Source organism: Dermacentor andersoni, chromosome 6 (assembly GCF_023375885.2).
Source record: "Dermacentor andersoni chromosome 6, qqDerAnde1_hic_scaffold, whole genome shotgun sequence".
NCBI lineage: Eukaryota > Metazoa > Arthropoda > Arachnida > Ixodida > Ixodidae > Dermacentor > Dermacentor andersoni.
Window position 1 is genome coordinate 145,530,208 of NC_092819.1, and position 24,997 is coordinate 145,555,204.

At 45.0% G+C, this 24,997-nt stretch overlaps 1 protein-coding gene across 1 annotated transcript in view; it reads left to right on the top strand.

Annotated features, from left to right (window-relative positions):
- Nucleotides 1-16,244, top strand: part of LOC129380180 (uncharacterized) — a 38,855-nt gene extending 22,611 nt beyond the window's left edge. The window contains exons 2-5 of the mRNA XM_055066944.2: nt 5,626-5,774; nt 10,409-10,476; nt 11,768-11,851; nt 15,984-16,244. Of these exons, the coding sequence (XP_054922919.1) occupies nt 5,626-5,774; nt 10,409-10,476; nt 11,768-11,851; nt 15,984-16,135 (453 nt within the window). The 3' untranslated portion in view covers nt 16,136-16,244. The remainder of the gene's footprint in view (nt 1-5,625; nt 5,775-10,408; nt 10,477-11,767; nt 11,852-15,983) is intronic.
- Nucleotides 16,245-24,997: the final 8,753 nt, after the last annotated feature.

A 24,997-nucleotide genomic window follows, 5' to 3' on the forward strand; every position in this document is an offset into this window, starting at 1 on the left:
ATTAGGCAGCAACTATGACACGATGCGGTGAAATCATGGATGTGAGGTATAGGGTACCTATCGGGAATCGTCACTTTGTTTAATGCGCGGTAATAGCCACACAGTCGCCAATCACCCGTCTTCTTGGGCACCATGTGTAAAGCAGATGACCAAGGGCTGGCGGAAGGAAAGAACGAAGCCCAACTCGAACATGTGTTCGAATTCTTGCTTTGCAATATTCAAACGGTTTGGTGTTAAACGGCGAGGTCGGGCGTATACTGATGGTCTTTAGGCACAATGTCGTGCGTTACGTTATGCACTATTGGGCGATCTGGCGAGGGTAGATCGAATCGCTCTAAAAGCAGATGCACAGTGTTCCTCAGTAGAACTCGTCTTCTGTACGACACTTCGCGTACCCGGTGAGTTCTTCGCCTCGGAACCGTCATCTGCTGACCTACAATCTCAGGCCGACCGCCTTCGCCCTACAATGGCCGCTGTTATACCTCCGCCGCTTCGTAACGACCGCAGAAATGTTTACATGAGCTCATCTTTGCTTCATAGCAGTCACGTATTTATCCGTCACGACGCTACTCGCGGTCTTTTACAAGCTTCTTACGACGGTCCTTTCAAAGTCCTGAAGCGTGACGCCAAGTTTTTCACACTGCTTATCAGCGGACGAGACGAGAATTTCTATCGACCGCTCGAAGTCAGCTTATCTAGGCTTTGACAGTGCCATCTCCACAACTTAATCCACTCAATGGCTGTGCTTGCATCGCAAGGGGGGAGCCTTGTAGTGGACAGTACTCATAGCGCCCTGCGGTGGAAGAAGAGAATGGAATAGCGCCATCAGACTTGACGATGGTAGCCGCGACAACAGCACAGTCATTTGTTCAATAAACAGCAATTCTTTGTGGGCCTTCTCTTCCTACATTTTGTTCCCGCGAGGACATTGGATATTTAGCAGGAAGGTACTTCGGTTTCTCCTAAAGATTCTCTGTGACATTCTCCGTGAATTTGAGCCGATACGGGGTTGTGAAGTGAAGCAGGCGATAAGCACACCCCATACGTGGGCCGATCCCAAAGATAGCCTAATACCAGGCGGACACGCGCCGGAGGTGGTGCAGGCCTTAAGCATTACCCAAACGTACGCCGATCCCGAAGAAAGGGAAATGCCGGGCCGACCCGTGGCGGAGGTTCACTTCGCCATTAAGGGACCCAGATACACAGCATCACTGGTCATCCTTCTTGACCGAGTGGAAAGGCACCGAGTTCTTTTTTCGCGCATGCGCATGGGGTCGCGTCGGGGGAGATTTCGGCGTACAGGCTACAGACGGACGGATGGACAAATCGGCCAGCCATACACAGCTTCGCTGTAAAACCAATTATTTAGCGCTTTGCGTATGGTCCATTCTGACGTTTAATTTATAACATAGTGAAAATAATTAACCACACGAGTTTCTTTAGAAAAGCGAACCCTCATTCGCCTTCGAACTGAATACCGCAGAAGTGACCAACGAAAATGCATTTTCTATCATGTTTACGCAGAACTCAAACTATACAGCATTTACCAGTTTAAGTACGCGAAGGAGCCATGAAGTAGAAGTGCGTGTATTGTGATAACAAGGTTAATAAACTCATGCAGAAAGACTGCGTCATATGTGACGCTGTAATTAGGGTTTACAATATTTAAGTTCTTATAAGTTTGGCTAGAGTTATGATAGACGCAATCTCCCGAAGAAGCATAAAAAAACGCATTTGTGCGACAAAACACACTGAATGACAATGGTCCCTCAAGTCTGTTCGGGAAAGGAAACTGGGCGAATTCAAGAGCGCTCAGCGGAGTTAACTCTGCGGAAAAAAGAGCTGCGCTTCTCTGATTTCTTTAGCTATCGATTCGGTTAGGTTGGGCAATGCAGTTTCGACTTCCAGGTCTTCGCAATTGTGTAATGCTGCAATTTGAACGGATTTTCATCAGTCATTCTAGTGGGGTGGTGGCAAAGCATGTTCCTAGCATTACGCTATTTGCGATAAGCACACCTTGTCGTAGTATCGGGTAGTATCACGCACCCGCCGTGGTTGCTTAGCAGCTTTATCCTTGCGCTGCTAAGAATGAGGCCGCGGGAGCAAAGCGCGGCCGCGGAGGCTTCATTTCGATGGGTGAATTGCAAAAACCCAGTTTACAGTGCATTGGGTGCACGTTAAAGCTCCCCGGTTGGTCAAAATTAATCCGAAGTCGCCCACTACAGCGTCCCTCATAATAAATTCGGAACTTTGACACATAGAAACACCAGAAATGCATTTACAGCGATGGCAATTATATGGACACCCCAGGCGCATTTCTGCCGTCGTCGTCGCCGTCGCCGTGAGGTGCCGTATGAGTGAAACGGTGTGAGGGTGAGGCGGCGAACGCGGTTCACTCTCGTGTGCGCGAGTGTGGCACGCGGCCCGGATGCGTTCCCTCTCCTATGGCGCGCGAGGCATGGGGGCGAGGCGAGGGAGGAGGGGCGCACCTCGATGTCCTCTTCGCCCGCCGCTCCGTAAAGAGTGGACACTGCGCCCCGTCTACTACGGCGTTTGCCACGCGAATCGTGGACGCCGTATGTATAGTAGACGCTTTCGGCAGTGCTGTTGAGGTGTCCTCCTGTGAGAGACAGTTACGGCGCTGCACTCATCTCTTCCGTTTCCTTTCCTAAAATCACTTCACACACACACGGCGAACGCCGTGGGGTCGCGTTGCCGGCGGTCGTGTGTCTTAAAAGTGGTCTGCGAGATGGCTAAATAGGGCGCCCGCGCGGGCCCCAACTTCAAAGCGACCTGCGATGTTTGCAGTGTGCGCGTAGTGCCGTTCGCTTCGTATGCGCTGTGCTTTCGAGGTTTCGCACGCGTTGAAGCGACAGATGCAAGGAGGTCAATTGCTCACGGCCACTGCCGCGATTTTTAACTGCAGCGTTTTCACAGACAGTTTCTGCTGTCAACGAGCGATGTGTGTTCATGTTTACCTGTGCACGCGTGACAACGTGCTAGTTAATTTAGTTAAAACACGTTGACCGGCTAGTTAGTTTGAATCCATTATAGATTGTGTGAGCGCGGCTGAACAAGGACCTACAAAGAAGCAGGCACACAAAGCTGGCGCTGTCTCTGTGTGTCTGGTGCTTTCGAAGTCCTGGTTCAGCCACGCTTACAGATTCTATTATCGTTAATTTAGTTAGTAATCGAATGTTTACAAGTCTATACGGCGGATAAAACTACTATCCTTACTTCGTACAGCTATGTACTAATTTGCTGTCGCAATCGGTGCTTCGCCTTTCGGGCGGAACTGCGAATTGTTTTAATAGTATCGCATCGAGGGCCACAGAATGGAATGCCTTTTTCGTGCTGCGAAAGCGCGCACCAACGCTACAGAAGCGATGTGGCCGTGTCAGAAATGAGCACGCTGATTAGCGCTGGCTGCGCAGCCGAATTTTTTGTATTATTGAGGCCTCTGGGGAATGTGGAGACGTACAGTTTCCTGTGCTTATAAATAAAATTATCAATTTAACGCCTACGGTTGCTCTCTTCCATACTCTAATTTTACAGTAAAGTAGAATTTTATGGTGAACATGGTAGGATATGTAATAATTGGTACCGTTACAGGTCACTCTTTCAGAAAATATTTTTTTTTTAAAGTTGCCGAAGTCTATTGCTATTAAACGATATTCAAAACATGGCGGCTATTACGTCACTTCGCCGCTTCGCCATTTGTTGTACCGCGAAGTATAGCTTTAGATATAGGTTTTGACTAGCCGCTGGCGCCTGGATAGTACACATTATGAGGGGCACAAATGAAAGTATAATTTGCGATTTTGTATACAACTAAGCAGTTAAATAACCGAAGTACGAAAGCGAAGTTTTTTAAAGTTGCCGAAGTCTCTTGCCATTAACTGATATTCAAAACATGGCTGCTATGGCGTCACTTCACAGCTTCAGTCATTTCTTGTACCGCGAAGTATAGCACTGGATATAGGTTTTGACTAGCCGCTGGGGCCTGAATAGTACACATTATGAGGGGTAAAAATGAAAGTATGGTTCGCGATTTTGTTGAAAACTAAGCAGTTAAATAAGGAAAGTATCATAGGGAGCAGGCCGGACGATAAAATGCAATATTTCTGCGAAATTTGACCAAGAGCTGGGGAGGTATTCTCGGATAGTCACTTTCCACTATATAGTTTTCAGTGCGCGCTTATTGTGTGGTTGAGAAAATGCAGGTAAGCTGATTCGCTGGTTGAGCATTACGTCACGCGAAAGCGATAGTTTCGGTGAAAGTGTTCGTCCGAGAAGACGTTCCCAGTGTAGTGGTAAACGCAATATTTCATGTGTTCTTTTTTTGTGAAGTGCAGGGAAACACGCACGTCTTTGCGTTTTTAAGCGCAAATGCATAGACACCTGGCGAAGTATGGTATTGGGGGCGGAACTTGAAATCGAAAAGGAACTTGCAACATCCAAAGGAAGCCTTCTGTTATGTAGGCAATCTACCTAATGACAGTCCATTGCAGGATTCCTATTATTCATAAAACATAATACCCTTTCCAAAATTATGTGACTTCAACCCGCTAATAAGGTAAACATAGCTTCAAAACGAATAACGATGCATTTCTGACCCTATGCAAATTGCAAGCCCCCCACTCCCCACTGAGAGGGGATATGCATTTAGGAAGAAGGGATCATGGTATGTGCCATTCTGCAGAATCGGCCGTGTTCTCGACAGCCTCGAAAATCGTCTTCCAAGAATAATAAACGAATTAATGCAAAACGAAATGCACCCACCAACAGCAACTAAGGCTAATATTAAACTTCATTTCATCAACCAGTGTTTTGGAATTGAATAACCCTATCAGTCATCTTCTTCGTTTAATTAGATATGTCAAATACTTCGTTTCACCACACGGTGAAGTAGTTGCGTTTCGTCTTGTATGTTAATTTTCTTTTATCCGTCCCATCTAGCCAATATGTTTCCCATCACTCTCATCCTTTAGATCAAAAATTGTATTGCCACGCGAGTGTTTCTTTGTTGTATTAGTAATAGAGTTTTCTGAAACACTGTTGCTCTCCTTTGTGAAAATGGCATCTGCTCTGAATTGTTCGTAGATTAGTTGGGCAATTTATGTAGAGCTGTTGAAAAACGGCCTTGCAATGTGGGTGGGGAACTAGTCAAGCTCTCCTCAGAGCAGCTTTTTGTCTCCACTCCCCGCATTTTGACTTGTGTGAAAATGCAAAAATAAACGATTGATTGATTGAATTCTGTTGTTGGTCAGAGAGAAACTCATTGCCAAGGAGGCGAAAAGTGCTTATGGAAATGAGGGTGAATCTGTAAGCGTGACACTTCGTGTAGGTAGATCTCTAATTTTTTTTTTCATTTTATGAGCGCTCTCATCATCGCGCCGGCGTTTACAGGCAGTGTGCGTCAAGATGCATGAAGTTTTACCGGTTCAACAAACGTAACATACACATGCCACGAAGGAGTCACTTTTAATAATAAAACGTGAACGTAGATTGTACTCTGTCACATCCTTAGAACTTCTGAGGAGCGCGCCATTTCGCAAACGCACGACCTACCGCCAATATGTATCAGCAGACACGATACCTAAACTCCATTTTCTTTACTCCTAGGTTTTCGCAGCGTTTCCTTACGCTGTCGGAATTTCGGACGTGGACAATGACACCATCTTTGAATGCCTGACAGCTAAACGCAAGGACTTCAACCCCGAGGCGAAGACAGTAACCTACGTGTGGTCATTAAATGACAGTCCTGGCAAGAGGTAAATCTTTCGAAACACTCGGTTTCAGAAAATTAAATAAAAAACGCTCTAGCAGTATTCAATGCTACAAGGGCGCCGTATTCAGTACATAATAATGCTAGTGGAAAATTTGTTAGCCTTACCCTTGCTATATATAATACGGTACATTCTAAGAATATATGGTCGACTAAACATATCCTGATCATTCGAGGGCTCTGCAGTGTCCGTACAAGGTGCTCCGCTTCCTATATTCTCCAACAAGTATCTGCTATCAAGTAAAAAAGAAAGGAACAAGAAACCGGATTTTGCAGCCTTAGTTTCCCCTTTTTTGGGTAAGTAACAGAAAGCCTTAAACAAAAATTGTAGATCTCACGCTTTTCTTATTTTTTTTTAAATGAATCTCACGGGAAACATTTTCAGGCTTCAGGAACTATTGCGAGGTGGCACATGTGCACGAAAGGCGAGAAATTATGCGTGTGACGTGAGCTTCCGTGTGGCGATTCCTGCACGACATCGCCAGTAGCACGGGGCCAACGACAACGGCATGATGATGACAACGACAATGACTCAGCCTCCTTTTAAGCAGCACTATAGCCTCCCACTTCGGAGATGCGCTGCGAAAGTGGTGCAAATTGTGAATACATGGCGAAGCAAGCGCGGCAAATTTTCCGAATCGCTAACTGGAACGAGTGTCTCGTGTAGCATGGTTCAGTCACGCCTTCTATGCCTGCCTCTGTGACCTTATTGGTGGAGCGTGTGGGCGTGGCGATGAGGGCTCCGGTTCAAATCCCAACACCACTCAGGCTTGACCTTCGTTGAAAAAATTCCGCCTCATGAGGCAGGACAGAAACATTACTACCACGAATTACCAGGTAGTAGTAAGGCAATAGGTGCATAGTAACTTAAGCTTGAGTAAAACAAAGATCAACTTTTCAATACCTAATGTCTCAACTATTGTAGCTTGCATATAGTGGCCTACGTATCATTTACCTGCCTCATCTCTAGCAGCAGTACTTGTTTTCTCGCACTCACGGATAACGTTACGCATAGGCAAGCGGGAAGGAAACGCTAGCACGGGAGAACAAACTAGAAACCGAAGTGCTTTTGCAATGTTTTCTGTTTTTGCTAAACTGTGCCTTTACACACGCTTACTTTCAACGCTAGATCACTCTTACGGGCTCCCTACGCCAAGATCACGAGATATCGATTTCAATTTACTGCGTCAAAGAAATGTTCGTGTTTATTTCTTTTCTTCTGGCATATTATTTTGCCATGATAGTAAATAAAGGAAGAATTTTATGCTTACAGAGAGAGATAAAGTGGGGTATGGCACAGTGAAATTAAATAATGCACATTAAAGCGCACGCAAAAGTCCTTTGAAACGAATTACAGCGACCTCCCGACACACTCATTTTTCTGTGCGAACGAGAGGAAGTAAAAAAAAATGTAAACGATGAAAGAACGCTAAAATCGACGTAAAGTTGCTTTAAAAATGCAATGTTATTGGAAAACGTTTCCCGAAAGGCTTGTATCTATGCACATCGAATCCGAGAACTTGTGTTCCCTGCTATTGTGCCCCACATTCTATGAAGATTAGTGCATTTTAGAGAAAAATATGAAAGATGCCTACGGAAAGGAGAAGTTTTGAGTATAAGAATAAGATAATATTTACCAAAAATAATTGAATATTGCGAAAAAAATATCTAACATCATAACTACAAGATTGCTGCACAACATTACATAACATATCACAATTACAAGACGTCTGTTATTGTGATATCTCTTCTCGGCACGGAGTTCTCGATTTGTAAAGCTGTCGCTGAGAATTTTTAAGTTTTATATGTTAGCCAATTTGTGCGAAATAATTTGGGTCCCATGATAAAATCTGTTTGCTGCTGCCCCAAGAATTTGTTTAGTGCTATGAAATGGAAGAAACCTTATTAAAATGAGATCACTGGTTGCCCAACTAGACAATTTATGTGTTTTACGTGTACTTAAACGGGCAAATTGGAAAGAGCAAAAAGGGAATTAGGTAGAGTTAATCAAAGGGAACGGAAAACAGAGTGAGCGCTCTGTTTTCCCTCTGTCCGCTCTGTCCGTTCCCTTTGATTACCTCTACCTCCTTCCTTTTTTGCTCTTTCTGAGCTGCGCTACAAGCCTAAAACAGTCATGACATACCAACTCGCCCAAACTGCCACGCCCTTGGGCAAATTGAAATTCACCCGGTGGTCAAACTTAAGATGATTTTAAGATAATACTTGATAATTAGGGAAATACTTATCAGCTGACATCAGAGGAAAGATAAACTAGAAGAATAGACTGCAACGAGAGTCTGATTATAGGGCACTACCTCGTAGAAAAAAAATACATTAGCAGAAGTGTAATTTCAGGACACCAATTTACGGCACATTAAAACATTATTGGAGAACTAAAGCACATTTTACAATACATGTGAACTGAATGTTTAGTTAAGTTAGTAAGTGCAAAACAATTACTGTGAAGCGTATAAATCGTTTATTTTCACCATACGCAAATGCAACTTTATGCCATGCTAACTTTGCCTTTGCCCCGGACAAGTAATAACTCCCTTTATGCACCGTTTTAGTTTGTGCGCTACAGCGTTGACAAGCGTTGCCGAAATACAAACACCAAATCATGTCGATACACGTTGTGAGAACTAGCGCAGTGATTTAGCAATGACGAAGATTGTCTATAATAATTGTCGATACTATTACATACCACTAAGAGTTCTTCGTGCTTTAGAGATAACATTTTTGTTCAAAACGTAGGTGTATATCTTATGTCGTGAGGTATTCTATACATCATCTGAGAAAGTGACCGAACCTGGAGCAGCAGCAGCTACGCCAATGCTGGGAATGTGGGAATGAACAAAAAAGTTTCGTTTTAACCCCATGACAGCAGTCTAAGCGATCATCCTCCATGTAGTAATCTTTTTGCTTTATGCCCAAGCGCATTGAAACGAAATCTGATTAGTCAACAAACCGGGCCTCCATCGCCCATGCTTGACTCATGTTTAGATCCATTCTCTTGTAGTGTATTGTCCAAAAGATGAACTCAGGCAACGTAGAAGGTAAAGTATGATTTACCATAGCGAGCTCGGAACAATTTGGTGGCACAATAGCTTTTTCTTGGGCGAGTCGGTGTTTGCTGAACAACATTATATTGTAGCGCAAAATACTGCAAAAGAAAGATTCTAAGGGACAGACATAAGATCAAGAAAGGCGGCCCCACGACTCTGCTCACTCGAAGATTGTTAAAAGCGGTGCAACGACGCTCTGCCTATGGTCCGCGCTTGGAAGGACGTGTGTTCACCAGCTGCAGTCTAGTTTCGAACAGCAGGTACAGCGGCTTGTAAATGTCTGATTTACTCGTTCCGTCATCACATCAGTGGCAGAAAACTTGCTGCAGAAGCTCAAACGCAGCAGTAATCCCAAGGTTGGCGAGGGAAGTAAGCAGTATCCCCGAACAAAGGCTCAGGTGGTACCTTATTTCCACAATGTGAGCCACAACATCAAAAACGCGGCGAACAGGTATGCGGCACCTGTCGTGTTTTCACCCCGAACAAATTTGCTCGCCTATGCCACCGAATCATGGGATGTGCTCTGCAAACATGCGAAGTCAAGCACGCAACACGCTACGTCCAAAACTGTGTGCCACTGCTATGGTTTACCAGATACCGTTAAGTTGCGGAAAAACCTACTTCGAGCTTACCGGTCGTTGTGTGAACGACAGCATTAGAGAACACGTTAGCAACTTAAAAGAAAAAAAAGATGTGAGTACCCGTCTCTTCGCGTACTGCATATCGTGCTGCTGTAAGCCTCGCATTTCTGATGTGAGAATCCTATGTAGGATTAGAGATAAAATCGCGCGGGAACTGCTAGAGGCACATCACATTCATATCAGTGGTCAAGCATGTGTTAGTCAAACATCTGTTTCGTAATATCATGCGGAACTGGAATTGCTAGGTTTGTCTCAAACAAAACGTCTTGTCACTGTTTTCGAGATGCGAGAATCATAAGTAGGAGCAGAGATAAAATCGCGTGGGAACTGCTAGAGGCATATCACGTTCATATCAGTGGTCAAGCATGTGTTAGTCAAACATCTGTTTCGTTATATTATGCAGAAACGAAATTGTTAGGTTTGGCCCAAACAATGTGACTTGCCGCTGTATTTCTGATGTGAGAATCTTAGGTAGGAGTAGAGGTAAAAACTAGAGGCATATCACATTCATATCAGTTGTCATGCACGTGTTAACGAAACATCTGTTTAGTTATATGATGAGGAAATGAAATTGCTTGGTTTGTCGCAAACAACATGAGTTGTCGCTTGCTCTTAGCGGCCCCATGGTGTCGAGAGAGTGCGCGGTATATATGCAGCAAGCTTTGTTCCTAATAAACAGCTGTGAGAGCACCCTCTTTCTTGCTCTTCTGTCTGTAACTTAATTGGAATATTTCTTTTCCTTGCTCTTGCGCTAAAATATCGTGTCGTTCAACAGTGTAGTGGCAGTTTGTATTATTTGAAGAGATGTGGTGTGAGTTCACGGTCATGCTTACTCGTATGAACTTTCTAGAAAGGAAAAAAAATGTAATGGTGTTGAGCAAGGTGGGTGCTTATTGTTGAATATTGCCTTTCAGGAAGCGTGTTGGTTTCCACCACACCGCTGGGGCAACGCCGGATGCCACAAACTTTACAGTTGGCAAAGGTACAGAAATTTAACATTCTCACTTCATGATTGTACTTGTCAAACTCAACTCTTCTTCGACTGTGTCGTAACGATTCCACAGTGCCTGCTTTTGTCATCCAATGCTCAACGCACAAAGCCACGAGGAAATGTTCCATAAAAACTTGCGAAAATGTTTTCTTTCGTGTCATAACACAATCACTTCAATTTATATCGCCGCAAGAAATTCTGCGAATTTTACAGCAAAAGGTGCCAGTCACTCCTGTGTGAAGGTGCAAGTGTAAGCGCTAAACGCTCGAACATAGCTGAAAATTTCCAGCAGGCCCGTTGCATTCAAGGTTCCTTCCTGCGTTATAGCTCACGTACTTGCGGCGGGAGCTGAACGTGTAAACGTCAGGTGTCTTATGGCATGAGAGCTTTCAAGTACAGCTAGTCCCTTGTGGCGGTTCTACATCAGGCGAGGATGATTGTCTTTGTTCATGGCAAGTGCATCACGAAACTCATCCACGTTCCAAGTCAACTGCAGTGTCCTGAAGTTTGGTGACAATTAGTTCTAATGGCACTGCCTTTAAAGTGGGAAGACAACACATGGCCTACTCGGTCAGAGGACATTCTACTGCAGTAATTGCAGTTAAGGATTGTGGCAATCTCTAGTTCATGTTTTTTTCTTTATTAAAACGTATATCTCTATAGTTCAAATTCGTCTACAACTGTAATGACCACGGTATCTGGTCATGATATTTAATGCTTCCTTTCCAGTTGTCCAAAACCTCTCTCTTCTGAACTCCAAATTTTCGGCGAAAATTAAACCAATCTGGATGGACAACGCCTGCTTACACGAAAAATTCTTTCATCTTTAACTTACACGTACTTCTTGAAGGAACATCCAACGCCTCTTTTCCCGCTCTCCTTCCGATCGTTCCCCTCGCTTTCACAAATAAACATCTTCGTTTTTATTATTTCAACTTCTCTGACCCTCCTCAAAGCGCGCTGTTATTCTACTACCCATGGCGACGAGGCAGAATAGTGTTAGTTATATAAACATTGTATAGTAAATTACTTGTTGCTCTTGAGATAGGAAATTTCTTTGTAGAAACGTTGGCTCCTGTCTGGGACGCTCCCACGTTCGATCACTGGCGATGACTTAATAAGGCTGTAAGAATACACATACTGTAAACTTATTTCGTTTGTAAACTTGCTAGTTAAACTTATAACTTATAAGTGTAACCTTATTTTAGTTTGTAGAAGTTTCTTTGTGTTTTGATTATCGCATTGATTGACTGATTGACTTCGAATTGCTACCTTTTTGCAGATTCCAATAATGTGCAAGTGGCGTATATAACTTGGAGCGACTACAAAGACTGCGCCATTACGGAAGTTCCATATTACACAGAGCGTAAGAATTCAGTTAAAGGGCACTCAATCAATCGCCCAGTGAAATTACTTTTTGCGGTTCGGCCTAAACTTACGTAATGGATATGCCGTTATTACTGACCAAACATATAACAAAAGCAGTTTGAACAGTTTCTGAAATGACGTTCACGCTCCTAAAATTAGGTGCCGAACGTTTCTGCTTAACTACATCGAAGCATAAATATTAAATGAAGTGGGTACATATTAATTTGAAACAGAACAGCGCGGTTTTCATGGGGACAAGCAGGGAGAAACGACACGGACGAGCGCTGACTTGCAACTGAAGTTTCTGTTCTGTTTCAAATATATCTTACCAACTCGCCCAAACGTCTGTTTTAACGAGGTACATGTTAAACTTGCCAAAGCGTCCATCTTTGTGCTTTCAACGCGAAAGAGATTGCAAGCTTATCAGTAAATCTGGGCTCGTAGCGCCGCTGTCTAAAAAGAATTAAATAAGAATAAATTTAGCTTAAAAATGAAAGCGATGCCAAAGCGAGTTCTTGTGCGTGTAATATCTACATGCGGACGTGCTCTACAATATAATGAAAGAAAGAAACATGAATATAAAGTCATCTGTATTTATGAAATTGCCAACATAGTGGATTTGGTCAGCACTGGAAATGTAATTTTGATCAGAAATAAGCACTGCATGCCGATTTTCTTTACCTGAAATAGGCCGCATGGCGAAGCCTCGAAGCGAACGAAAGGTGTTGCGGGCAATTCGTCGAGAATTGGGCATTTGTCTTAGCTAGAAAACCGGGACGGAAGGTCTCAGTTATGACAGTGGTATATAATCCACTAACAAAATTGGCGGGATAGGCTAAAAATAAAGGCAGGCACTGTATGCATATAGCATAAGCCGCGGTTAGTGTAGCCCTTTTTTTAAATCAACGATTGGCTATTACTTCCACTCATAATAGCGTTGTGCCACGAAACATTGTAGGAGAAAGAAAAACAAGGTATTTTCAAGCAGTCCACTTTAAAGTAAAAAAAAAAACACATAAGATTGGACGCAGGGGTTAGTAGCACGACCAAGAGAAAGGTTTGGATATCATCCATGACAGCGTGACACGTTATTGTATCATCATAAGTTAGTAACCATGGAGAGAGACAAAGATAGAGGGACGCAATGTGCTTTCATTTGGAACAATTTATATAGCATTCCCGATGTGCGCGGATATCGCATGTATTAAATAATATACTTTACTTTTCGAAATTTATTGAGAGCTTTATTTTCTGTTGTGGTGGCGAGAGAGACCTGTTCGCTGCCCTTGCAACGATCAGCGAAATTTCTTCAAGCGTAAGAGGGAAGTAAGCAGTAGTTCTCAATTCATCTGACACTGCGCTGAAGGCATGCATGGACTGCTCTGTGGAACTGACTCAGATATTTGTAGCAAAGCATGAGACTTATTCACATGAAAGAGCACAAATTGACGATGTAAACTTGTGCATTTTTTAAAACCTGAAGCCGTTGAAAACCTCAGTTGAAGGTTATCAGATTTGGTGTCACCTGGATCAAGTCTATCAATCATTTACAGAGAGTAACAATCGTTTTGCCAAGAAATCGGATGGGGGCAAGCATTTAGACGTCTCAGCTTGTGTGTTTTTCTCTATATCCTTCGGCTGTTTAGTGTCACAGGCACTGCACGACTCAGCTATTAATTGCAGCATTGGTCGCAGTGGCTACATTTCGAGGGGGGGGGGGCGAAATGCAAAAACGCTCGTCTACTTAGATTTAGGTGCAGTTAAAGAACCGCAGGTGGCTAAAATTTATAGTGAGCCCCGCAGCGGCATGCCTCATAAGATGACAATAGGTATAGCAAGTAGAACACCAGAACCTGAATTTTAGCAACGTGCAAATTTTGGGTTAATATTATAGCATCGAACTTGCTGGTGCAACCCCCACTTTTTTAAAGCGTTAGCTGCTATCAATGCCTCAAGGGAAAGAAACGACGTTTGAAAGTTTACATCGGAAAAGATAGCCCAAACAGTGCGTTCATTGTACTGTTGTCATAGTACAGAAGGCGATGAAGTAAATAGACCTGTAGCACGGGCATTTGGACTCGAACCCTGAGGGCCGTAATTACTTTCTGCAATTTAACGTAGATCGGGCATTTGCGAGAATGACGACCGACAAGCCACGCCCAGTGTTACTTACAAACCACAGCGAGTGACTCGATTTTAGGAATTGGTCAATAAATTCATTGTAAAGGATTTTCCATATTTTCTAGCCACGCTATAGACTAAAGCTTACGCTTTCATAGGGTCCGCCATTTTAGAGCAGATGAACATCTTTATGCCCCGGCATATAACCAAAGCTAGAGGTGAGGTCATAGCGAAAACGAGCCATGTTTCATCATCATCATCATTTTGTATCCCTTAAACACCCAGGGTATTACGCAACAGAAGTGGCAAATGCATCAATAAACACTATGGTCATTATTATACAATGGCTAACATACTTATACAACGGCAAACAAAATTAGTATGCATGTTACGCGATAGGCGAAAAAACACACACACACACACACACACACAAACTGTACAAGTGATGGCAACACTGGCAGTAGAACTGGGAGCACAACCGACCGTATAACAGAGCAGTTCAAAAGGCAGACGTTAGAGTAACAGCGCAGTGGTGACAGGTTAAGGGTTTTAAGAACATGGCAATAGGTGCCTAAATTTATCTGAATCACTTTCATTTACTATATCGTTGGGTAGCGCGTTCCATAGTCCAATAGCAGTAGGTAAGAAAGCTTTGTTGAAGGCATTAGAAGTGCCGTGCAGACGTTGTAGATTCAGGTTGTGGAACAGACGGTGAGAAGTGCGGTTGAGTCGAAGTATAATAGCGTTCCTGAGGTATGGGGAATTATGTTGTGAAATAAAAAAAAAATTTTGAAATCTTCCCACGAAATGTTCGACTAGGGTTGCTGAGGGATTTTTTAATGCCACTTATACGCCAGTCATAGTTTGGAAGCGATGAAACATGCCGCGCGGTTTTGTACTGCTTCATGCGAGTTAATAACGTAAGTCTGACGAGGATTCCAAATTGCTGAGTCATACTCAAGTTCAGTCGGAATGGACGTTTCATAGGTGAGTTGGTATACGGGAAGAGGAAATAGAAAAATTGATCTTTTAAGCAGGTCAAGTGATTTAGAGCAGTCGTTTATAACATTCGTTATGTGTGCACACGAAGTTGATTAGCAATTGTAACGCCGAGATAACGGTAAGAATAAACTTGAGTGAGGGCTGTAGAAATTAGAGAGTACTTGTGGTTAATGATTTGCCGCTTGCAGGTTACACACATGTACTTGAATTCGGAAACGTTGAGGGGCATGAGCCAAAGAGAGGGCCAATTTACTCGTTTGCATACGTCTTGCTGGAGTATTAGTTGGTCATTCTGGAAGGATATGCGCCAGCAGGGCGTAGTGATCATGAATAACCAGATTTAACGCGGCATGGGCATTTGCGAGAATGACGACCCAAGAGCTATTCTTTCAGAATCAACAGCCGAAGCATTGATATCGATATGGCTGTCTCATTGAAGATATCACATACCAACTAGCCCGTATTGATAAATTTTTACGTTACAATAACTTGGCCTCGGCTACATTGTTCTGACGCATGGTGCACTAAAGCTGGTGAGCTATTCTACAGAGGATGCACAAGCTACAACCATGGCTGCACGAAATCACGGCATAACAAAACTGCTCCCTCCTCTGAGATATTCGCAGGTACTCTTATTTTTGACAACGGAACGAAGACAACACTGAAATGTGTCTTCATCTTTTTCTCTTGCCATAAAGACTGAATCCCTAGAAAGTATGAAAGTTCATCTGAGAACTAGCGTAGAAACCTGCTCCGACTTTTTCTGACCCTCCACACTAAAAGTAATTATTGTGCCTGTCTATCAACTTGATATTTTGCTCGCGATGGCGAGTGGATAAAGTGTAGTCGGCATCGTCTGTGGGGTTGACAACTCATTTGACAACATGATTTGCACTCATTAAATTCGGGCCAACTTTTCTATTCAAAGCACCAGCAGCGTACTTTCCTAGTATTCCGTGGATGCCAAAGCTCTCAGAAGGTTCTTTTTTCGTTTTCTTTCTCTGTAGAATGCACCCTATGGGTGTCGAAAGAAGTGGAGAACCTTGTACCTCTGTACTGTCTGGAGCAGTTCCACGACATATGTGGTGTCATGGTACCCCTTCACGACAGCGACCTCTGCCAGGATGACGAGAATGACGAGGAGGACGACGACGAATAAGCGCTGAAAGCACACATTTGAAAAGCCGCTGTTTATATCCACACGGCGGTCACGGTTGCGCACTGAACGCGGCCGAGTTCTTTACCTAATAAAGCTTTACTTGGAAATATTGATGATATGTTATTACGCCCAAATCAACTTCCCATAAAGGTGCGTCCGCGCTAGCGGAGAACATGCAGTAACGGCCATCGGGCCTCCAGTGGTGTAGACCGTCTGCCGCGCGAGAGGTGTACAAAGTGCAATGTCCAAGGCGCGGCCGGTGCACCGCCCGCCGCACGACCGACGGGCCACTCGACGACCACGAAGATTCGCGCCTCCCCACCGCCGACGCAAACATAAGCTGCAGCTTCTGTTCCAAGCAAAATAATTTTCGATAGATAAAGTGATGGGCAAATTGTAGATTTTCTGAAGGCAAGATACCCACTGTCAAACGTTAAACATGAACGAGAGCTCCGATACTTGTCGAGCTCAGCTGCAGAGCACGGTCACCGACGGCAGACGACCGGCTCGACTGAGCTCGCATCGTAGCCGATGGCGCCGCTAATATTAGCGCATTTTCTTCTTTGTGTATAATTATTGCGAGGTCTGAAAATAAAGGTAAGAAAATATTGCGGCTTGTGAGTGTCAGTGATTTATTCGAAAGCGCCATCAGCTTTAGCTTTGAAGTGAACCGGGTAAGGGCGCCGCCCATCGATCAGCGGCGGTGAGGTTGCTGTCGGTGCCAGAGTGATCACTCCTCGGCTGCTGATTGGCACTTCGCTGTGCGGCTGCCGCACAAATGGGTCACGGACCCATCCTGTCTACTGCAAATCTCGCCGTTCGCGAGCAAAACCACCGTCGAACAGCGGCGCGCGAACGGCAAATGGAATGCGGTGAGTTGCCGTGCTGGTAACGGGGACGGGCCTTGACGAATGTGACGTTGGCGCGAACGCGTAAAATATGCTCTTGACTGGGATGACACAGCCCCTTGAAGCGGTGAAGCAAAGTGCCACATCATGACACTAAACAAAGCAGACAGTGAGCGCTTCGGTTGTCTCCGCGTAGTGGAGGCCACAACGCAGTGTAGCCTGGCGTAGGCGGCGTAGTCCTGCTGACGTGATGGCGCAATTTTGGCACATGGTTTGTCTTTCGCGCCCGATTAGCCTGTGACGCCTCGTCGCCTGTGGAGTGGAGATGCAACACGCAATCCCCAGTGTTTACACGTCGCCTGCTGCTGCACTTGCTATGACAGTAAGAAAAATTCTGCACCAAACGGTGCAGAATGCAAACGACGTCGGCGGGCGAATCACGCTTTGGTTCGGCAAGAAACACGCCAGCTTGAAGCAAGACGCCTTAGCACGTTCGTGGCGCACGCTGTGAACTCTGCCACTCGCATTTCTCAAGTCGAGTGCGTTGCAAATCTACTGGCTGCTCTAGACACTACGGAGCCTGACCAAAATGGTCGTACCTTCAGCGAAGCGACTGAGCAGCAGGACGCCGCTCGCCAACAGGGCGCCCGGCACCAAACAAACCTGTAAGACGGTCGCGAAGCGATTTACCTCCGAGCCGTTCAGTTTCGTTTGTTCGGTTTGCGACCGTCAGTGCGGAATAGCAGATTTGCGCAGTGCTCTGGCGCAAGCTACAGCGCATGCAAGTGTTCTAGCTCGTGCTTTGCCGGACGCGGCGTAAAGTGCCAGTCATGTCAAAGAAATCTAATACGCTCGAACGGCTTTATGATGTATTGCTTGGGGCGTCCCAAATCCTTCTTTATACAGGCAACTTCATTGTAAACGTCGCGCGGCGCACAGCTCACAAAAGAACAGGGATATGGTTAATTCGTTGGTTATACAGGTTATTAAAGAGGAGCGCAGATGTAGTTCGTGTCGGCATGAGGGAAGGATAAGTACGGTTTGAACATGGCGCTGCTGTGTGTGTTGCATCAGGCGTTTTACCCGGTCGCGAGTCATTCGACAGGTTTCGCTTGTGTGACAATTGTTGAGGACACCTGCGCTGTGGTAGGGTGCCGCTGATGACTACTTGCAACCTAATTCTACGCGTACAGTAAACATGATACAGCTTATGTGAAAATACGTTTCACTGAAAACGTCCATCTCGATAACAGTTAAATTTTTGCTTGTGTTCCCTTAGCCTGCGTTTGAGGCATCTGCCTGTCTGCCCTATATGCCGCACGAGAAAGGGAAGCGATATACGACACCTTACGTGCTGTGCACCAACGGCGGCCGATGGTTCTTCGCGCAGCCTCGGTGCGTGTTTCTCAATGGATCGGTGGCCTTACATATGCTTGATAGCTTTTGTGGAGCTCAAAATGCGACGTCCGCCTCAACTTTTTGACATCCCATGCCTGTACGGTAAAACCACCTTCTTTGTCCTTTCATGGCTGCGCTCGCGCTTATCACCCAGTTCAGCTAGTTCTTTTCGCGCATTTTCTGCCACTGATAAAAGTACGTGTAGCCCGCTTCCAGTAGCTACTCTTTTTGTCCATAAAACTTTCCGGCATCCGGTGGGGGCATGATTTGCGGAGCGCATTCACAAAACATAGGTTTGCGATTGCTCACTTCACGAACTTTGAATGTGACGAGGCACGCGGAAGCAGCATCTTTGTTTCCCTAGGGTGATATTCCCAACAGCAGCGATTGGCGCTCAAATTTAGTTTTACGTCTATAAACTGGGTAGCGTTATTGTTATGTAGCTCATGTGTAATAACCGGATTGTCAAGACATTCATTGAGCAGGGCAACCACGTCATTTGCTTTTTCATTGTTATTTGCATCGAAATCATATATCACGAGGTAGTCGTCCACGTATCTAAACGTGTTTAATATCTTTAGAGTTGCGAGTTTTTCTTTTAGACGTCTGTCGGGATGGGCGAAAACAGGTCGCTCAGGGCAGGAGTCAACCATGACCCGATACACACTCCTTCCTCCTGAAGATAGATGAGTCCGTCATTCAACATAGGTATACTTTAGATAAAACGCTAGAAGCTATAGAAATCCGCTGGATGAAATACCTTAATCAGTTTCAAATAAAATTACACCATTGTTACCTATGCACTTGTCAGCCGTGGCCGGGATTTGATCCCGCGACCTCGTGCTTTGCAGCGCAGCACCAAAGCCGCTAAGCTACAGCAGCGGCTGATACACGCACTTATGGTGGAGTATCAAAACACGAATTATGAATAACCGCGTAAAAAAAAAACCAAGCACTTTCCATTCAATAGTCCCGGCTTTTGACTACACCTTTACAACGAACACAGCATAGAACTATGACAATAGTGAAGATAGAGCGAATAATACTGACACATTTAAAGCGAAGCTTTCTTTGCCTCTTCCATCGACTTTTCCGCTGCTACTCTTGCTGTACGCCTTCTTGCACGCCGCATCGGGAGGAGGTTCAGAGTGCAAATATGCATGGACAGAGCGGAAGATGAAGAGGAGCGGAAGAGGAACATCGACGCAAACGATGTCTCCATCGGACCTCTCCAACGCGTCGCATGTCCACAATGCCCCATGGAGCTCCCTGGGCGTCGTCACATTAGCGTCTTCACAGTTATAATAATCTGTGACCCCGCGCAAAAGCATTACAGAAACTGCAGCCCTTACCTTTCTATTAACGAGCAACTCGAAAGGGAAGGCAGGTAGAATGGTTGAGAGGCAGGAGGGGAGGAAGGAGAGAATAGGTAGAACGGCGCAGTGAGCAAACGAATGAACCACAGGGTTGCCACTGCCGCAGTTCCCATGCAGAGGGAGAACGCTGCAAAGAAAAGTATGACTTGAGAAGGTAAGGAAATGCTTCTGCTATAGACAAAACAGTGGTTGTGGGCAAACTGGATGCATAGTACAGTACCTATCTGTTATTTCTGGAAAATGAATACCATGTAAATTTATCAAGTGGACTACTGACGCAGGGCGCGCAGACGCAAAGCCGCATTAAAACACCGTATGGCTTAGGCGACACTACTGGAGCGGTCTCACGTCAAATCAACACTTCTGTGCCCGCAGCGGTAGCTTTGCAGTGTTGACATTCCTCAAGGTCGCCGGTTCAATCCTCACTGTGGCAGCCGCATCTCGACAGATTGTAACAAAATACAAAAACGCTAGTGCAGTTAGATTCTGGCGCAGGTTAGAGAACACCCTGGAGTCAAAATTAATCCGGAGGCCGCCACTACCGTCTGCCTCATCATCCGGTCGTAGTTCTGGCGCCTACAGCCCCATAATTCAATTAAAGTTTAACACTTCTGTTACGATGTGATGTGCCACGTGAAGAAATGATAATGCTCAACCCTGTCAGAGGTTACGAACACTGGCGCGCAACAATGCCTCAAGCAAACACGTATCACTGTCTGTAGTCTGTACTATGCAGACAATCAGAAGTGGTGCACGCAAAGAACGTTTAACATCAACTCACCACTCTGGTATTAGACTAAACGCTGATGACATTCAACATTCGCGGGCAACAACACCGCTAAATTATCGACAGTCAAACCAAACAGCATAGAGAGTTTCGCTTACATCGATTATCACAGTGAGTGGGCTCGGTACAATATTTTATCCCTGTCTCTCTTTAGTCGAGCCGTGTTCATATATCCACTATGTCATCTTTTTAACATGTAGAATCAGATTGAACTCACAATACACTTTGTTCAGGAGCAGCAGTACAAGCGCATTACTCTACACCGGGCGTTCCTACGAAGATGCAGGTGACATTTAAGAAATCCGCCTCCGTTCCACCCTGTGAAAGTGGATGTACAACCAAGCTATTGGTGACGTTAAACAAGCACAACCGGCGTTCTACGAGATTACACAAGCACAACCACCACGAGTGATGTACGTCCCGTGAGCGTTTGCGGAAGGGCAACATTCTCCTCATTCTCTAGAATTCCGCCTTCCGCCAAGCCCAAGTGCCTTACTGAAATGATAAATTTTTCAAATTGCGCCAGAGAATTAATAAAGTACGACTTACACACACGTTGCAGACATGATAGCTTCTGAATGTAGTTCGAATATAGGAGAAAACACAATTCTGTTGAGCGGAAACTTAAAAATACCTTCCTTTACCAGCAGCCGCTTGAGGTCTGTCTGGATGGCGACGACCTATAGGTGGCACCACCGTTTTTTGCGTTTTTTTTTTTTTTGTTGCAGTATTTGCCATAATCTCGATTATGGTCGCAGCAGACGCTGTGCGAAGGATGCAACGGGCAGATCACCCATGCATCAAGGACGGCCACGTCGTGTGTACACGTACGTCACATGCGTACGCATGCGTGCGGTAGTGTAGCATACACCCAATCTCGCAGACCTCCACCAAGCCCAAGTTCGTTATTGAACTAATTAAATTCCTCAAAAGCGTCATAAAATTCGCAAAGTACGCCTCAAGCTGTAGGCATGATAGCTTCCTATTGTAGTTCCGATATAAAACATAATTCTTTTACGTGGAAACTGAGAGACAAACAACTTTTCCACCTGCCGTTTGACGTTTGTCTTTGTAGCCGCGGCCGCTAGGTGGAGATGCTGTTTTTCTGTGAGCACAGAACGAGCCCACGAAAAATTCGTGCTCAGTAGAGGCTAACTGCTTCGTTGTATGTAGCAGTTCTGAAATAAAAAGACGGTTCCTTCGGAGATAAGTTGTCCGCATTGCCGACCATGGTGTGGCGAGTCGTATAAGGTAAGTGGTTGCCAATTAAAAAAAGAAAGATCAATGGGTATACTTTTGGAGCTTTACTATCAGTGGGGTCACGTAATTGGAAAAGTTAATCGACCTCTCTTTAAAGCTATACTACCTTTTGGATTTGTGAAAAATTTGATTACCCACGCAACTGTTGCACAATAAAATTTGGCTATCAGAACACGCGAAACTGAAACTGGGAAGCTGCAGCGAGCGCAAAGAGGTGCCCCTGGAGGCGACTTACTACTAATGTCACCCAACAATGGGTAGGCGCACTTTCGGCTTTGTGCTCCTCGCTGTCGCAGCGCGCTGGCCTGACGTGTCCTAAAATTACAGCCGCTCCAGATGGAATAGAAAGAAAGGACAGGTAGGATATCAAAGCTCATGTGGAAACCATAGCCCCCAGCAAAAGTACGTATGTTAGCTACTTCAGATAATGAAGACTCAGCTTCCAAGAGTTGGCGGTCTGCTGACAGCACAGTTATTCTGGGTAAGCCTGGATTGTTGTGAATAGGCAGGAGGTCAATGTTTTAGCCAAAGTGGGGTCCCAGGATCTGTAAATAATACACGGTAGCTTTAATTATGGGGTTGTATTTCATGGTACCACGATGTCAGTATTAGGCACGCCATAATGGGGGACTCCGGATAAATTTTGACCGCCTAGAGTTCGTGAACGTGCACCTAAATTCAAGTACTGGGGCGTTCTTGCATTTCGCCCCCTTCGAAATGCGGCAGCCGTGGCCGGGATTTGAACCCGCGACCTCGTGCTTTACAGTGCAACACCAAAGCCTCTAAGCTACCAAGGCGGGTGATACACGCGCTTATGGTCGAGTCGACAGTCTCATATCTATAGCTTTGTCTTGTACCCAGCTACTCATCTCCAACCAACATTCGCGTAAGAGTTAGTATATTTTTTATTGTGGGGTTTTACGTGCCAAAACCACTTTCTGATTATGAGGCACGCCGTAGTGGAGGACTCCGGAAATTTCGGCCACCTGGGGTTCTTTACCGTGCTCCTAAATCTAAGTACACGGGTGTTTTCGCATTTCGCACCCATGGAAATGCGGCCGCCGTGGCCGGGATTCCATCCCGCGACCTCGTGCTCAGCAGCCTAACACCATAGCCACTGAGCAACCACGGCGGGTTGCTGTCAAGTAAAGAGCAGTTAATGGCCAACACATTCAAGCCACTAGCCACCAATTTCCAATGCTGATTGGTGTGCTGGTCTACAGAGACCAAAACGGTAACATTGCATAATTTTCTCTACAACGTATTATTGTTGCACGATCGATATAAAAGGTCTTTTTACTTAACATAAAACATTGTTCCTATTCCGTCAAACAAAAATACTATACTCAAAAGCTAACAATACAGTGACATATCCAGACTCAAACTTTCCTAACACTAGGACTAAGGGCTCACGACTAAAATGTTCGAAATCCAACTCAAGTAATGCTGACACAACAGCGAACAGGAATGTCACACGAATTTAAATTGTGAGAGCGTAATACAACAGCAAGTAGGACAGAGGCGACAGTCCAGCGACAAAGGCAGCATACACAGCTGAACTAAGCGGTACGTTCGTCGAAGCAAACGAAGCTAGACATTCGTTCCACCAATGTTCCACTCGGCTGTGATCACGTTTTCACGCATTGTGCACATAACCAGGATTGAATCGCATTGAAATGAACCTTCGCGCAAGCAACGGTAGCCAGCACTTATTTTTCTGTGCGCGCACAGCATGAGCAGACGACGCCGCGCAGCTCGTAAACCACGTTTCGGTCGCTCCAGTCATGAAGGTGCACTTCTGTTGTGCCCTCCCAAACAACATATCTGACAGTAACAAGTTGGAGTACAGCTTCAAACCGCAGATTTAAGGACACTGGCTATCCGCCTCTGAGCGCAACGACTGAAGTGAATGTATCTTCAGTATGGCCATAGCGAGTCATGGTAGTGCGGAGGATGTACAGTGGTCGGCAGTCGTGAGCGTCGTGGGTGATGAAATGGTTGCTGTTCTACAACGAAATACGCTTTATTTTGTGGCTGTTGTCGGAAACAAACTCTCAGGTTTTCATGGTACTTTTTAGTGGCGTGAACGGTTAGCCGAAGGTGATCTGTTCATAGAGGGACATGCGTTTTTCTCCTACAATCGTAGAAAAAATTATTTTGTTACCGCTGCTCTCCTGTAATTGAAATTTTGCATAAACGTTTATTAATATGTTCCGATTTGTTCAATATAAAAGTCGGCACAGTTACTTGTCTCGTCTATAATAAAAAAAATCGCGGATAAAGCTGCTGCCAAGCCAGTTATAGTCTGCACTTGTTTCTCCACCTATCGGCAGCTGCGAAAGCCGCCGTACCAGAACGGTTGCGGCATCGTTCCCACTTCTCTGCAACTCGAAATAACTATCAGTACGAGTACCAGTTCAGTAACACTACTAAAAGCACAGTCCGCCTTAAACGCGCTATCATCCCTACGTCGCATTGATTAGTTAATCTTTTTTTCATAAGTTTTCTTAGAGCTCGCTTTGTCACGCACCATTTGTGCTGGCCTCACACCCATGCCGTTCCCTTTGCACAGGGCACCCGTTGCAAGTAAGCCCTACACGCAGCCATACTACAACCTTCTCTGCATCCTTCTTTTGCCAATCATCGACCGACTTGAACGGCCTGCCTCGTCACATCAACGGAGTACCCTTAATACAAACATAGTTGTTTGAACCCATGTGGCCACCGATTAGAAGAATTGACATTTGCGAACCCCACCCCTTATGTAATACCCCCAGTGAGGGGTCTTTAAGGAAATAAAAGTGAAGTGAATGTGGACATTAAATAATTGCGGTGATCAAAACGAAATGATGCCCTTATTGCCACGTGCCTCAAATTGAGATTTCGCCCTTGGCAAGAAGAGCACAAAATTTAAATTATTGTTCAACACTCCTTCCACAATGCGTTGCGCTATGTGAGGCAATGGTCGTACTCCCCTTACTGCAGGCTATGAACAATTGCGCACAACAACGCCCTAAGAAAACACGGCTCGCTGTGTGTTCAGAGCAATAATTTGGCGCAAGGGGAACACGCAAGTATCGTTTAATATCAACTAAGCACTGTAGTGTTCCACTAAAGGCTCATAAACAGTCGCCCTAGAGATCGCCTCTAGTTATTGTCAATCGACGCAAACACCACAATAAACTTCGTTTAC